At 38.1% G+C, this 15,155-nt stretch overlaps 2 protein-coding genes across 2 annotated transcripts in view; one reads left to right on the forward strand and one right to left on the reverse strand.

The window, feature by feature from the left end:
- The window catches only part of LOC139935955 (uncharacterized), a 28,989-nt gene extending 22,151 nt beyond the window's left edge, over positions 1-6,838 (forward strand). Inside the window, exons 13-17 of the mRNA XM_071930620.1 lie at positions 389-525; positions 1,491-1,588; positions 2,762-2,854; positions 3,380-3,415; positions 4,506-6,838. Of these exons, the coding sequence (XP_071786721.1) occupies positions 389-525; positions 1,491-1,588; positions 2,762-2,854; positions 3,380-3,415; positions 4,506-5,993 (1,852 nt within the window). The 3' untranslated portion in view covers positions 5,994-6,838. The remainder of the gene's footprint in view (positions 1-388; positions 526-1,490; positions 1,589-2,761; positions 2,855-3,379; positions 3,416-4,505) is intronic.
- Positions 6,839-6,977: 139 nt separating this feature from the next.
- On the reverse strand, positions 6,978-14,889 carry LOC139935966 (alpha-N-acetyl-neuraminyl-2,3-beta-galactosyl-1,3-N-acetyl-galactosaminide alpha-2,6-sialyltransferase-like). Its single transcript, XM_071930631.1, has 6 exons — positions 14,790-14,889; positions 13,751-13,939; positions 11,934-12,167; positions 11,183-11,349; positions 10,627-10,734; positions 6,978-10,168 (listed from the first exon to the last, which is right to left on the reverse strand). The coding sequence occupies exons 1-6, from the start codon at positions 14,808-14,810 to the stop codon at positions 9,919-9,921; spliced, it is 969 nt and encodes a 322-aa protein (XP_071786732.1). The 5' UTR covers positions 14,811-14,889; the 3' UTR covers positions 6,978-9,918.
- Between the last annotated feature and the right edge of the window lie 266 nt (positions 14,890-15,155).

A 15,155-nucleotide genomic window follows, 5' to 3' on the forward strand; every position in this document is an offset into this window, starting at 1 on the left:
TCTGGCACCCACCCTATGTGGGCATGTGCGTTTTTTTATTGAAAATGGTGCGATAATAGTTGTACCTTTAAAATCTTCTTGGCTTTATTGTGAAATCCAGCCCGATTGTCTAAACTCAATATAATTTGTTATTTTGGGATTTATTAATCTTGCATCTTCTCAATGAGGACCAAGACTGTAAATTTTAAGTGTTGTTGTTTTTTTATTTTTTTTATTTTTAGATCTATTTTTTAAGTACAATACAGCGTTCTTCCAACTGAGCTATCAAGCCATAATATTATTGGTCTTCCTATATAGTTATTGTCTTTGTTTTAGGGTGGCCAGTCAGAAGCCCGTCAACCAAGATTAAAATTTGTAGTGATGTTTCCTTGTGGACTATCTCTTTCAGATATCGGAAACATTTGGACTGGCACTTCCGTCAGAATCGTCGTGAGAAGGATGGAGTGAAGGCGGTTCAGTCCAGGAAGTGGTTCTATGAAGTCGATCAGTGGTTGGACTTTGAAGAAATCAACGAAGTGGATGAAGGTAAGCAGAGTGTTACTCAGTTTTTTATTTTTTATTTCCTACACACAATTTTTTTTTCTTTTTTTCAAAAAGCTAAGCAACGAGGAGTATGTTTGCGAGAAACCTTAATACATGTACAAGCCTGTATACTTCGTTTTTGAAAGGGCAAGGGCACCAAGGCATTTTCTCCTAGGTAAACGGCACCCTATGAATAAATTGTAAATTTATACTGTCCAGAGCATTTCAAGGGCACCAAGCCAATGGGGCATGGGGGCAATCGCCTCTGTTTGCCTTTGTGGAACATCAGGCCTGCATGTAATACTGAATCAAAAGTCTCACAGCTTAGAAAAGTTTAAAGGACAGGAGAACCTGAAAGTGGGTGGACAGCATAGTATTTTGGCTGGTAACCTTATGCTGGTAGCATCATTTGTTTGTGCTTGGCTCCTTTTTGTGTTTAAGCAGCTCTATGAAATTGTGCCCAGGATTCAAAACCCTCAATGAGGGCCCAATTCCATACAGCTGTCTACCACACAATTTTGCTTACAAATCTTGAGCAAAAAGCAGCAGGATACCAGTAACCAACAGTGCTTGTGACAAGGGCCCATTTCATAAACCCTGTAAGCATAACAACTTACTAAGCACAGACAAATCTTGCCTACATTGTTGCAACTAGTGGCACACACATATGTTGCTTAACAAAGAAATTTGCTAAGCAGTATTTGCTGCCCAACGGTTATGAAATTGAGCATTGGTATGTTAGCTGGTGCCCTTATGCTGGTCAGCATATATTTGGTTTGCTTAGTATGCTTAAGCAGCTCTATGAAATTGGGCCCATGACATGAATTTGATTTGCTAGACCGCTCATCCAGTAAACGCTCTTCGAAATTGCATTCCTACTTGCCATTTGGCAAGTATTCAAATAAAATATTACATGATTCTTCCCAGTTGTTTAATGAGGCTTTCTGGTTTTGGTATTTTTTTTTCAGAGAGGAGCAGTTTCTTTGAGGAGATGACTGCGGAGTCTAAACCTGATAAAGATGGCATCCTCTGTGTGGCTATTGATGGAAACGTCACTGGCGATGAGGTATTAAATGCAAAGACCCTTCAACAATTTGTTCGTTTTTTTTCCTTTTCATTATCCTTGAATATTCCCATTGAGCTGCACTGTTTGTGAGTTTCATATTCATATTGCATTTTGGGACTTGATTTCACTAAGCCCTAAGGGCCATGTAGCACAAGGCAACTTTTACAGGCAGCTTGGAGGCAACCAACTGCAGTGCATGCTACAGGACCACTTTGGTAGCACATGAGTCGATTTTCATCAACAAGAAAAATACCTGAACTTTGAAATCTGAATGGCTTTTCTGCTTGAAGATTGCCTGGAACTGGTTGCCTGTAAATTGCCTCGTGTAACATGGCCCTAAGATTCCTCTAAGATGAGTTGCTATTATTGCCAAAGTGATTTGTATTGTGATATTGCATTCTTTGCGTAGCAGTCAAGATTTATTCGCTGTTTAGATTATGCTTACCTCTTTGCGGAATCAGTCCCAGGTATCTATCATGCATTAATACACTGTATCTAGATTTTGCTGGTTCTTTGTTATTTAGCCTTATTGTTATTTTTGGCTTATAATATATTTCTGTGTGTATTCAAATGTATATTCATATTTATTCATATGTTCGTGTATTCATGATTTCGTATATGGTATTGCAAGGAATGTGTTTTGGTTGACTTCTGTTTATTTTTCTGTTCTGTTCATCTGTATTCATTGACCTTGCTTTCATTATTGACTCAATTTGTGACTTGTTATTGCCTCATTTTGTATCTTCCACTGTGTTTTCGCCAATGAATCAACTCTTTGTGAATTTAAACACAGTCTGCTAAACGTGTCTATAGCATGCAGTCAACCCTTTACAAACAGAGCATGCTATAAACAGGTTCTAAAGTTCCTTATTTAATTTCTGCTTTATGTTTCTTCGTTTTGCTGCCTCATATTATAACAACACTTCTGTTATAAAGAGGTCATTTGGCCAGTCCCAGCGACCTTGTTTCAATTAGAGTCAACTGTAAAGTTCTTTTTCCAAATGCTGTCAGTCAACTTATGTTGATTATTGTTTACACAAATTCTTGGCAGTTTTTTTTTTTCACTGGAATGTCAAACTAATAAATTTGTGTTGCTTATGTTCTTCAGAGTATCAACATTTCTATTACCCATCTCTTTTATTACCCAAACATTTTCTTTTTTTTTGCTCTTAGATGTGTTCTCTGTGTCATGAGCCGTTTGAGCAATTCTTTGATGAAGATGAAGAGGTTTGGAAACTCAGAGATGCTGTCAGGTTCAATTCCAGGGTAAGTATAGAACAAAATGTCCACTAATCAATTCAGAGTTGGTCCTGTTATAAGAGAATTATTAACATATTTCAAGTTTAAGTTTTATCTAGACAAACACTTGTTTTGTTAGCCTGACAAGCCCAATTCCTCTTTAGACCTAATGTCTAACATTTCTGCCATTTTGGGAGTCAATTCGTTTGTGCACATATTGACTCTCAATTTCTTTGTGCAAATTTTGACACTCGAATTGACTCGCCTAATGGCAGACAGGATGAGCATAAACCTTGTAAACAGAAAGTGGTGTTAACCGCCGAATTCCGCTGTCGTATTTGGATCTTTGTCCGATTTCACGACTCTGCTTACTGCTGAATTCTGCACTAACGGACAATAGAACTGTGTACTTCAGAGGGATCAGTTAGCACAGAGTTCCTCGGTAAGCAGAACTTTGAAACTGGGATCAGGTGGTTGTGTAAAGTTTGCATTCATCCTCAGAAATATATATAACACCTTCTTTATTTTTTTTATTTAAATTTTATTTTACAGACATACCATCCCTTGTGTTTCGAAGATGCCAAAGATGTAAGTAAACAGTCACTATTACTTATTTAACAAAAACGCAATGAAACAATATCTTTGGCCTCTTTAGCCTCTGTGTGCTTTGGGAAGTTTTTGTTAAGAACTCTTTCATGAGTATTTATTTCGGATTGTACTCTTTGCTTTGCTTTTGTTCTGTTTTTCTGTCGAGTGTTTTGCAAACAACTGCAATTTGAATACTTCTGCAGTTGACATTGCTTTGTTTGACATTGTTGTCGTCCTGTATGAAGACCCTGTATTTAATCATATTTGAGCTTTTGTTGCTGAGAGATTTTGTCTTGTGAATATGTGTACTTTGATGTTTATGCATTTCATTGAATTTGAACTGTATTTTACTAACAACTATAATTTGTTGATCAAGTCTTAAGTTTACTCTGTATTGGTGTAATATATGCAGAGACTTGATACAGTGTTAACTGAATGCTCGCTCAGCGTATTGATTATACGGCTGGCTGAGTAAATCAGTTAATAATGACATTTTTATACTGTATTTCAGTTGTGCAGTTTGTATGGGTTTCAGAAAATTGCTTTTGCATATAACAAACTCATTGTAACTGGGGTTTATTTACCAAGCATGGTCCTCAAAGAGCTTGTTTGGCAAAAAGAAAAATTTATACCATAAAAGCAAGTATTTTTTAGATGTTGAATGTTTTTACCATTTTGTTAAAATATTTATTTATTTTATTTTGTTACATTTTTGTTTGAAAAATCAAAAATGTTAATATTAAGATAAGCATGAAATTGTAACTAATTCCCTTATAATAAGACCCAAGGATTTACACTGTTGTGTTAGTTTACACGGAAGCTTAAATGTGGGTGGTGTGTTTTTATTTAGGTTCATTGAAGTGTTTATTTAACTGAAATCTGTATAGATTAGAGGTTCCCTATGTTGGAGTTTTTGCTAGATTGATATGCATTATTTAAATACTAAAATATTTTAAAGGTTCTTTGAAGTATTTATAAAATTGTATCTATTCAGATTAGAGGTTCGTTTAAATTGCAATTTTGGCTGGATTGAAGTTGCTTTGCATTATTTAAATACTAAAATATTTATCTTGCTTTTGTTTACCAACAGTCCTCGCTTCTAGAAACGCCAACCCCAGGGGAGGAAGGCTTAGGAGCTTCCTTTGATCCTACCACAAATCCCTTCGCAGCTGTCTCTCAACAAAGTACATCAACAACTCCGCAAGGAACATTGGCTGATAAGTCAGTGGATCCAGTCAAAACGACATCAACTGTTTCCGTGAAATCAGAAAACCAAACAGTGGATGTGAAGACCGAGGTTAAAACTGAAGACAGTTCATCAACAGTAGCCGATGACAAAACATTAGCAAAGATGGAGTCATCCACTCCGCCTCTATCCACCGATCAAACAGTGGATCCACAGAGTAGATTGTCTGTTGATACAACAAGCGGTGTTGATGCGCTTACAGGTGACAGTGTTGATATAAAATCGTCAACTATAGTGAAAGAGGAAGTGGATCAACCAATGGAGGTGGATTCAGAAAGTGCTGATGTCAACACAGCACCTGTTGACTCTGACATCAAGACAGAGCCATGTGTTGATCCACAAGTTAAGATGGAGGTGGAATCCAGCATTGCTGAATCAGACGATCAATCTAAACCTGCTTCAACAGCTGAAGAAAGGATGGAGGTAACTGAGCCTGTCAAACTTGAAATCAAGACGGAGGATGCAACACAAATCTCTCAAACTGTTAGTACTGAAGAGATTAGGATTAAGCAGGAGCCTGTTGACGATGCAGAGATGCAGAGTGAAACTGCTGCTGCGGTTGACAATCCTTCAGACATCGTCTCAGGGCAATCACCATCGGTATTCATTCCAGGTTTAACGTTATCCGTTCAACCAGCAGCAGTCACAGAGGAATTCCAAGAAACTCTACCATCCACAGAAACACAACAACCTACAGAAACACAACAACCTTCAGAAACACAACAACAAACAGAAACACAGGAACAAACAGAAACACAAGAATCCCCAGAAACACAACAATTCACAGAAACACAACAACCTACAGAAACACAACAACTAACAGAAACACAACAACTAACAGAAACACAACAACCTACAGAAACACCAGTATCCACAGAAACACAAGTCACAACCACTGAACCATCATCGGATGTAAATCCTACAGAAGTCAATGAGACATGCCAAACGACGTCCACCAGTGAAGAGGTTGACCCTAGTGTAGCGGACACAGGCTCATCACCAGTGGAAACCACCCAAGTGGAAGCCACCCCGGTGGAGAATCAGGCGGACCAAAAAACAGACGACCCTTCTGTGGATACGGAAACCAAAGACTCTGAAACGAAAACCGAACAACAGAATAACACCGACCCCGAGTCGAAAGCTGTTTCGCAGCCGGATGCTGAAGCGAGTAAATCAGATTCTACAGATGATAAGGAAAAGGAGTCGGATACGAAGTCCTCGGATAAGGTTCCATCTACCTCAGCGTCCGTTGTGTCGAACATTCAATCGATAAGCGTCATTGGGAGCACCCGCTTAGATCCAAAGCGGAGACGAGACATGTTCTTCAGGTGATCCAGAATGAACATTTACAATAAATCCATCTGAGATGAGGAAGAACATAGTGTTGTATTGCGTGCCAAACGATTATTTTACTTTCATTTTAAATGATGACTGTGGTAAATCCAGCTTAACAGAGCAGCTAAGCAGAAAACTTTGCATATCAAAAATGGTTCAGCTAAGCTAATAAAACTGATGAGCTAAGAACCAGTTAGAAGCAACAACATTATGTTTTGACTGGTAACCTCTTTGAAGCTTTGAGAAGTTGGCCCACAATGTGACAAATGTAGAACATTAATCTGAGATGTTGTCGACCATTTTCGAAAAAGACATTTTTTTTAAATCTTGAATCTTGCGTTAACCCTCCTATTCTAATTGATTGATTATGTTGTTGAATGGTCACACAGTGGGAGGGTTGACTGTGGACTGTGCAGATGCATCTAACAAATGAAATCAAGTTGCAGGCTGGCAAAAATTGTTGTCATTCACAACCACAGTGAATGATGTTGAATGGTCAGACTGTAGGAGGGTTGACTGTAAACAAAATTCACCAGATTGTGTCATGTTGCAGGCTGGCATAGTTTATCTATCATTCCAAATCCCAGTGGATGATATTAATTGGTCAGAGAGTAGGAGGGTAAAGTAGTGCACATATGCAAAACATGTCTGTTGTTTGATTTCAGTGTACTCAGGAGAATGACTGTGTTATGTCTATATTAAAATGAAAGTATGGTCAACAAATTTGATTTTTAATCTGAAAAACTTATTTTTTATAAACTTGATTGACAGTTCTAATTTATGAGGAATATTCTCAAACAATTAGTTGCGATTTGCCACAAAATAAATAGCCATAAAAATTCTAGCAAAGTGTACATTGTTGTTTTTCTTTTTCTTGAAACATTATCAGCTCACATATCACAGGGTTGTTTCAAATTACAGGAAGAAGGCAAAGGAGGTTTGGCCTCTGTTGCCCTAGTCTTGGTGCCCCATCAGAAGTTTCCCGTAGACTTTAAGGTTTCACATTGGAAGTGCACGGTACAAAATGAAAATGGCCTTGCCCTCTCAAAGAGGAAATTCCAGGCCCAGTATTTTTTGAGGATAAGACGAAATATTTTGCTTTCAAAGACGAATGATAATTATACCTAAAAGGTGAAAGCTTAAATTCTCAATTCCAACCGCTAGTAACAAAGATTTTTCTTTACGGAGAGGGGCACCAAGGTCTAATTGAGTTTTGTGTTGCCATCATTTTTACAATAGACTCCTTGCATATGACGTCACACTCTCTAAAAAATGCTGGGGCCAAAAGTAGACGGATCATTTGACGATAGCTCTTCTTTGTGTGTAAAAACCAGGGCATTACTTCAGCGTACCTGCAGCTTTCCGTTTTTCCCTGGGGATCCATTGATTTCTAATGCCACCCGAACATTGCGAGTAATTTTCCGAGTCAAATCTTTCTTTCATGATTTTTACTCCCAAAATGGTGCAGGTGAGTGCACTACGCATTGTGCAAGATGGAGTCCTCAAGAAAGTGGGGTGAAAAATAACAAATCTCTTTAACATCAGGGCACCATCAAACAAGAAAAAACCCAGGTTTTTACAATCCCGATAGGTGTGCGTGGCGCGTACATGTCTATATTGGTTGACGGTGATGTGTAAAAGGAGCCTGTAGGACATTTATCATATTAGAAACGTAATGAAGTTTGAAAATTAGTTCAGCTTCAGTGGTTTCAACCAGTAGAAAATTGAAAGTGAAGTTAAAAACAAAGAGAGGATAAAAAATTTAAAAAGGTGAACATAAAATATCAAAAATTCAGTCCAGCAAATGGAAACTGCTTTTGCTTTCAAATGCATAAAAGAATAGTGAAAGATTCATAAAAAACCTTTGCTTGGTTTTGTTTTCATCTTTTAAGTGTTTAGATTCTTCATTTGGTGCGCAATATATGGTGTGGTGTCCCCCCTTCCTGTTGTGTCTGTAGGAATTCCTTTAGAGGGTTTAGGGGATACTTCTGTAAAAAGGGTGTGTTTAAGTATGGGGGGGGGACACCCTATGCCACATCAAGCATGGTATTGGTATACAATTTTTCCTTGTAAGGGAACAACCAACCATTACTTGGTCTCTATTTTACTAAACTTGTTTTTGTCTTACAATTGTATCTTTCTAGGGCAAGTTGGATGTCACAAATTAATATATATTGTTTCATTTTATTTGGATGAGTTATCTAATGTATGAGTGATGTTCTTGATTTTTCTATAATTTTTAGATGCACACTGCCAAGTGGCATATCTAACAAGAGGAAGGGGGCCGAGTGGGGAGGGGGAATCCTGCCCCCGCCCTTCTCCTTTGTTCTAATAATTTACCCGTACAAGCTACGCATTATGTTCCTGAATCTGACGGCAGTTTATTTATGTCTCAATTTCTTTTAATTACTCGCTCAGCAGTCCTCAATTGTTTAATGAAACAAATTGAATAAAGGAATATTTTATCAAAAGAGAACTGGGTTTGTCATTTTTGTTTTTCTTGATATTTATCTAGTGTTTGCATTGGATTCATTCAGTGAATGTGTCGTAAATTTCTGCCATATTGTACAAGACAACCTCTTGTTATTCGTGACAAGAGTGTAAAACAAATTAAATTGAAACCTTGTTGACGAGAAATATTATTGTGTTCAAATTTATTGCACTACACAAGACAAAACTACCATGACTAAAACATTAATCAATATAAGTTTAAAAATTAGTTGGCACCTCTGAAAATTATTTTGTTGTACATTTTATTTTATGTTATTGATAAATTAACTATTGCAAAATCTCAAATTTTTCTGAAAATAAATTACTTATTCTTCTTTTATTAAAATGTTATCAAACTTTATCTTTGGCTGTCAATTATCATTCAAATAAACATTATTGCTCTCTCTCTTCAAGTATTAAACAAATTTCCATATTTCAGCTACTTTTAAAAACACTTTAAATTACACATTGCAGTTTACAGGCAACCATTTCCTGGTAATCTCACGGACACTTGGGGACAGTATTTAAAGGCTCTGCCGACACACCAAATTCAGAAATAGGGACATTAGCCAGATCTGTGTCTAGGCACCTGCAGTCTGAGTATGTGCACAAAGACACAAATGGGCATGTAACCAAAATATTTTAATGGATTCAGGCATTTGTAGCATCCAGAATTTTAAGATCATGGCCATAAGTTAATATGAAGGACAGTTTCGTAACCAAATTCACATCAAATTTGTTATAGTTGCATTTATTATTACAAGATTTCCAGAATGAGGGACAGTCCCTTGAAAATGGGGATAGTTGCATATGCTACTAGGACATTCCTCTGCCACTAAGGTGCTCATATCGCATGGAATGCAGTTGGTTGCCTCCAAATTGCCCATTAAAATTTCTTGTGTGGCAAGGCACTTAATCTGCAAGCTCATTGATCACTGATCACAAGACCCCAAATCACTGTTTATGTTGATCGCTGCTATTAAAATCCATCAAAACAAAAAATATCCCCCTTTTTTACCACTGGCGACTAAAATACACTGGACACTATTGGTAATTGTCAAAGACCAGTGTTCTCACTTGGTGTATCTCAACATATGCATAAAAAAACAAACCTGTGAAAATTTGACCTCGGATTGGGGTAGAAGTTGTGAGATAATAATGGAAGAAAAAACACCCCTTTCACATGAAGTTGTGTGCTTTCAGATGCTTGATTTCAGGACCTCAAAATCTAATTCTGAGGTCTCGAAATTAAATTTGTGGAATATTACTTCTTTCTCGAAAACTGCGTGACTTCAGAGTGAGTCTTTTCTCACAATGTTTATCAACAGCTCTCCATTGCTTGTAATGAAGTATGTTTTTATGCTAATAATTAGTTTGAGTAATTACCAATAGTGTCCAGTGCCTTTGGAACAAGCAAACATTGATAGTTGAATCAAGCCACACCAGCTTCCAGCTGAACAGAAACATCTTCTTTTGATATTTTCACATTCGGTTTCGTAAAGTTCCACTTTGGATATTGGAATTTGATATCAAACATCTCGGCCCATCGTCGGAATAAACTTTTTTCAGACAAGAAGCGGTGGCTGCCATCTTTGGTCTCTTGCTGGTTTTGTTTGTACATCTCACACTCGAGCATAGATCGTCCGTAGTAATGGTATGGTACGTAGGAGTTTGGATGCAACCTGTACACAAGATTAACGGAGACGAAGAAAACAATGTTGTATTACTCTCAGTAACACCTGTCCACAGGCAACCTCAATCATTTCAAGTAAACTTAAAGGGACACGTTGCCTTGGATCGTCGAGTTGGTCTTTGAAAAGCGTTTGTAACCGTTTGTTATAAAACGCATATGTGTAGAAAGATGTAAAAGTAGAATACAATGATCCACACAAACACGCCTCGAAATTGCAAGGTTTTCCTTTTACCTCGTCGACTAACACGGTCGGCCATTTATGGGAGTCAAATTTTTGACTTCCATAAATGGCCGACCGTGTTAGTTCAACCAAAGTGTTTCTGTGTCGTATGTGGTAATAAACAAGTTAAAATACCATTTCCGTTAAAAACATTCCGCTCAGTTAGCGGTTTAATACTGAAAGTAACAAACGGATGGCAATGGGAGTTGTTCTGATTTGAATCTCACCTGCAGTAGTCATCATCTACCATTCCATACACCGTGACACTGTTGCACATCTGAATGGCTAACATCATAGTGAACACTCCAGTAGACACCCAGGTGTTGGTTTCTACCCTGTAACACAAAGATTACAAGAGATTAAAAACGTAACAATTGATCAGCTAACTCGTTTTCTCATATCACGCCACTGCAATCCAAGACATCCTGATTTTCACATAGAATGATCATCCCCTTGTCACCCAGCAAGCTCATTTGATTAAGACACTCTGCTCAGAGTCACCAGAGCAGAGTCTTTTAGTGAGATATTACCTCTTTATCAAAAACTACGTCACTTCAGAGGGAGTTGTTTCTCAAAATGTTTGATACTATCAACACCTCTCCGTTGTTTGTTACCAAGTAAGTTATTATGCTAATAATATACATTTTGAGTAATAACCAAATGTGTCCAGTGCCTTTTAGTTTGAATTCAGAAAAAAGTCTGGAAATTTATCCCTGGAAAATGAAAGATTGAACATTGTCTCTAGCCAAAGGTACTAGGAAACGGTCCCCTCCCCTACTTTACCTGTTGATCCCAAGCTCCTTCTCAAACACCTCAACGACTTTCTTCTCTCCTTTATCCATCATGGAGTAGACCTCAATGGGGCTATGTCTGTAGGCATCTAAGACTCTCTTCAGCAAATAGTTGGATCTGACGTTATGACCTGGGTTATCCGCACCCCATACTGCAACCTGTGGTAAGAATAGCACACAGGACATCTATAAAGCACTTCAGACAAGCTCCTAAGTGGCAGAATTTAAGCCAGTGGAAATTATACAGTGCCAGCAAAATATATAAAACAATTGGAATGTATCATACAAAATTAAGGTTTTGTAAATTGAATTTCAAAATTGATTTGAAAATAAATGTGTCACCGCCTAGTGGTCATAAGAGCACTAGATTCAAACTCTGGCATTTGATCAGCAGAGTGTGGGTTCGAGTCCCAGTCATGTTGTCCTTAAGCAAGACACAAACCATTACTATTTCATAAAATTGGGGAGGTACATGTAGTGCTTTAGGCTCTATCAGCCAGGCTTCGGACTGATGATGCCCAAGTCTACATCCATATGGACTGTAAAGGGGGTAACCCTGTTTCAGCCCCAGGAGTAGGTTTCAACAGCCGCTGGAAAAATAGTCGATTGTAGCCCACACCTTGAAGTGGCCTTCAGGCCTTGTGTGTCTGGCGACTTGCCTGACTTGGCAAATTTTGATACTAAAAATTACACTAAACTTTACCCAGTCAGTTTCCCTTTGGGTTTATTTACTTGTTTCTTACCATATCCGTCTTTCCTCGACCAATAAGCATTGAATCTTTCAGGAATGGCAATGACCTGAAGCACACAACTCGTAGTGTCGTTTTACGACCAACATCTTGTGTATGGCCGACAATGGGGGCGTCGTTCATGCGTAGTACGCATGACGCATCGTCTATCTCCTTACCCGCAGCCTTGTCCAAAAGCTGACCCGAGCTGATGACTACAGCGCAATCTCTGCAGTGTTTTGTAAAAGGCTAATTGTAAAGAAACAAAGAAGGAAAAAAAAAGGCATTTTAGGTTTTCTCTGGCTTGCTTTAATTTTAAAAGGAGGATGCCTTTGGCAATTACATTAAAAAAACAATAACCATAACAACTAACGGTAAAGAGCACAGGAGAGCTACATTCTAAAAACTCAAGAGTTGAATCCAACACTTGCAAGAGTTCAGAGAGTGACAACACTTTGAAAGTGTTGAATCCAGCATTTTATATGTTATACCCAGCATTTTAAGATATTCAGTCAACAATTTATGTGCCAGTTTAACGTTTAAAAAGCTGATCCGACAATTCCAAGAAATTTTTGTGAGAAATGTTGAATTGTTGAATTAACCCTTTTTGCGTTGGATCAAAACTTTTAAATGCTAGATTTAACAAACAAAAAACTGGATGCAACACTTTGAAAGTGTTGTCACTCTAGGGCTATTTCAAGTGTTAGGTTCAACTCTTAAGTTTTTAGAGTGTATTTATATTAAAACATTGGTGGATTTAATAGGCCTATAGTTTTAGAGCATGAAGTTTTGCAAACAAATTTAATCTGAGAATCGCTTCAGGGACAAGTCTATGCAACAAGGGTGGTTTTTCCTTTCACTATTTTCTTGCAACTTCAAAAGACCAATTGAGCCCAAATTTTCACACTTTCGTTACATTTATGTGCCTTTGACATTTTACCAAAGTTTTTTAACCTGCCTTTAACTCTTTAAGTGACTAGCCAGTGGACCAGTTTTTTGGCCGTAGCTTGTCATTTTTTAACTCTGACAACTTTTTCACTTGTCCACCAAAATCCAATTTGATTTGAAATTGTTTATTATAATAAAAATCAATTTGTAACATACAAGATTTTAGTCCGAAGCCATAACGATCCATGCTGTCAGAGGTTTACCTTAAAACCACTGGGGAGCAGAACTTGCAAGCCTTAAAGGCAGTGGACACTATTGGTAATTACTCAAAATAATTATTAGCATAAAACCTTACTTGGTAGTTAGTAATGGGGAGTGGTTGGTAGTATAAAACATTGTGAAAAACGGCTCCCTCTGAAGTGGAGTAGTTTTTGAGAATGAAGTAATTTTCCACAAATTTGATTTCGAGACCTCAAGTTTAGAATATGAGGTCTCGAAATCAACCATCTGAAAGCACACAACTTCGTGTAACAAGGGTGTTTTTTCTTTCATTATTATCTCGCAACTTTGACGACCAACTGAGCTCAAACTTTCACAAGTTTGCTATTTTATGCATATGTTGAGATACACCAACTGTGAAGACTGGTCTTTGACAATTACCAATGGTGTCCACAGTCTTTAAATTGTGCCAACACCCAAAAGCAAATCCTTATTCTGGCTTTGAACTTCGCTCTTAAAGAGGCACAGCAATTTCCCTTTTGTAAGGGGCATCTCTATGAGGAAAATGTAAACTTGTACAGGAACCTTTCACAAGTCATCACAGCAAAAGCAAAGGGCACCAAGGCAATGGGTTACTACGAGGCCTGCTTTATGTCTGGGCAAATAAGATACTTTTTTTTTGTAATAGTGAGGGTAAGGATTTTGTAACTTAAATTGCAGTTTACTTTTTTGGTTTTGACGTTGATATATGTTTGTCCGATTTCTTTCATGAGTTGTAAAAGTTCCTTCCTGTCGAGTGGATCCTCAGAATGGATTTCAGAGAATCCCCTGGGTGGGGAGGGTGTATCACCATAGCTGTAATAGCAGATCACTAGGAGTATGATGAGCACGGCGTACACGATTATGTAGTTTTTCTGCAGAATCGGAAAGAAACCAAATTGAACTCATTGAATCAACCAATTTCTAGTTAATAACATCTTATAAATCAGTCAGAGATTGCAGTGGTATATAGGAGAAGAAGAGTAGACAATATTCGAAGACATCAAGGAGTTTTGATTGTTATCCAGCATCGATAATCATTGTCACCGTGGTCAAGTGGTTAGACTGCAGGACTTGCAATGCAATCACAAGATTGTTAGTTGCGATAAAGTACACCGTCGGCAGGAGGGTTACGTTATCGCAACTAAAGATTGTGGGTTCTAGTCCCCCAGCTAACTGCTGATTTCACAATGACTAGAGAATCAATATTTTCGTCTGGTTACTGAATCACAATTTCTTGATGTTTGAATTCATAATTATAGGTGTTAGACCAATGTTTGTATGAGAGAGATTGGTTGTTGCCAGCTTTGGTTTTTATATCCCCCTGTGCTGTGGGAGTTTGCCGAGTACCCTTGAATGGGAAGATCGATCATCTAATAATAAACATAACATTGACAGCTGGCACCACACGGTACTAGACTTGGCATTTCGATTCAACAGGGGTCTTGACTTCAAGGGCAGTTTAAGAGCTGGTCATGTCTGAAGTAAGAAATTAGTTCTTCTTGGTAGGCTTATGTGTGGTAATTGACTGGGTTCATAATCTACCATCACACAATGCTAACACTAAGAATAACAGAAACAGCGCCCCACTTCGACATCTTAATACCACGACCATCGTTGTGGTGCCAAGTGAGAGGTAAGAGGGTAGTTTCGTAGTATAATTTCATAGAGATGATGATAGCCCCACATCTGTGGCATGACAAGATAAATAAACAGAGATCTTACCCATTTCTGTAGTATTTTCATAGCGTTGAGCTAGTTTTTAGTTGTGAACCACGCTCAATCATGCATGTTTGTTTTGGTTTGTGAAATCAGGAAGGCGCCCTCTAACGCCACACTGCGAAAAGTACACACACCAAAATAATTAGTTGCACACCTCGCGACGCGCTCAGCATGCTCCTGACCTCGTTTTGGTCAGTGTGGGCCTACGGGTATTCCTACGGCGGGCTGTACTACTGGTCTCACGAACGTTATCAATAACTTGCATACTTTATAATGTCCAACAACCCTCTGTCCCCTTGTTTCCATGTTGACTAAAAGAAACCCATCAAAACAGGAGTCCCAGATTGTGTTCCAGGCAAGTTTTATCTT

Source organism: Asterias amurensis, chromosome 4, assembly GCF_032118995.1.
Source record: "Asterias amurensis chromosome 4, ASM3211899v1".
NCBI lineage: Eukaryota > Metazoa > Echinodermata > Asteroidea > Forcipulatida > Asteriidae > Asterias > Asterias amurensis.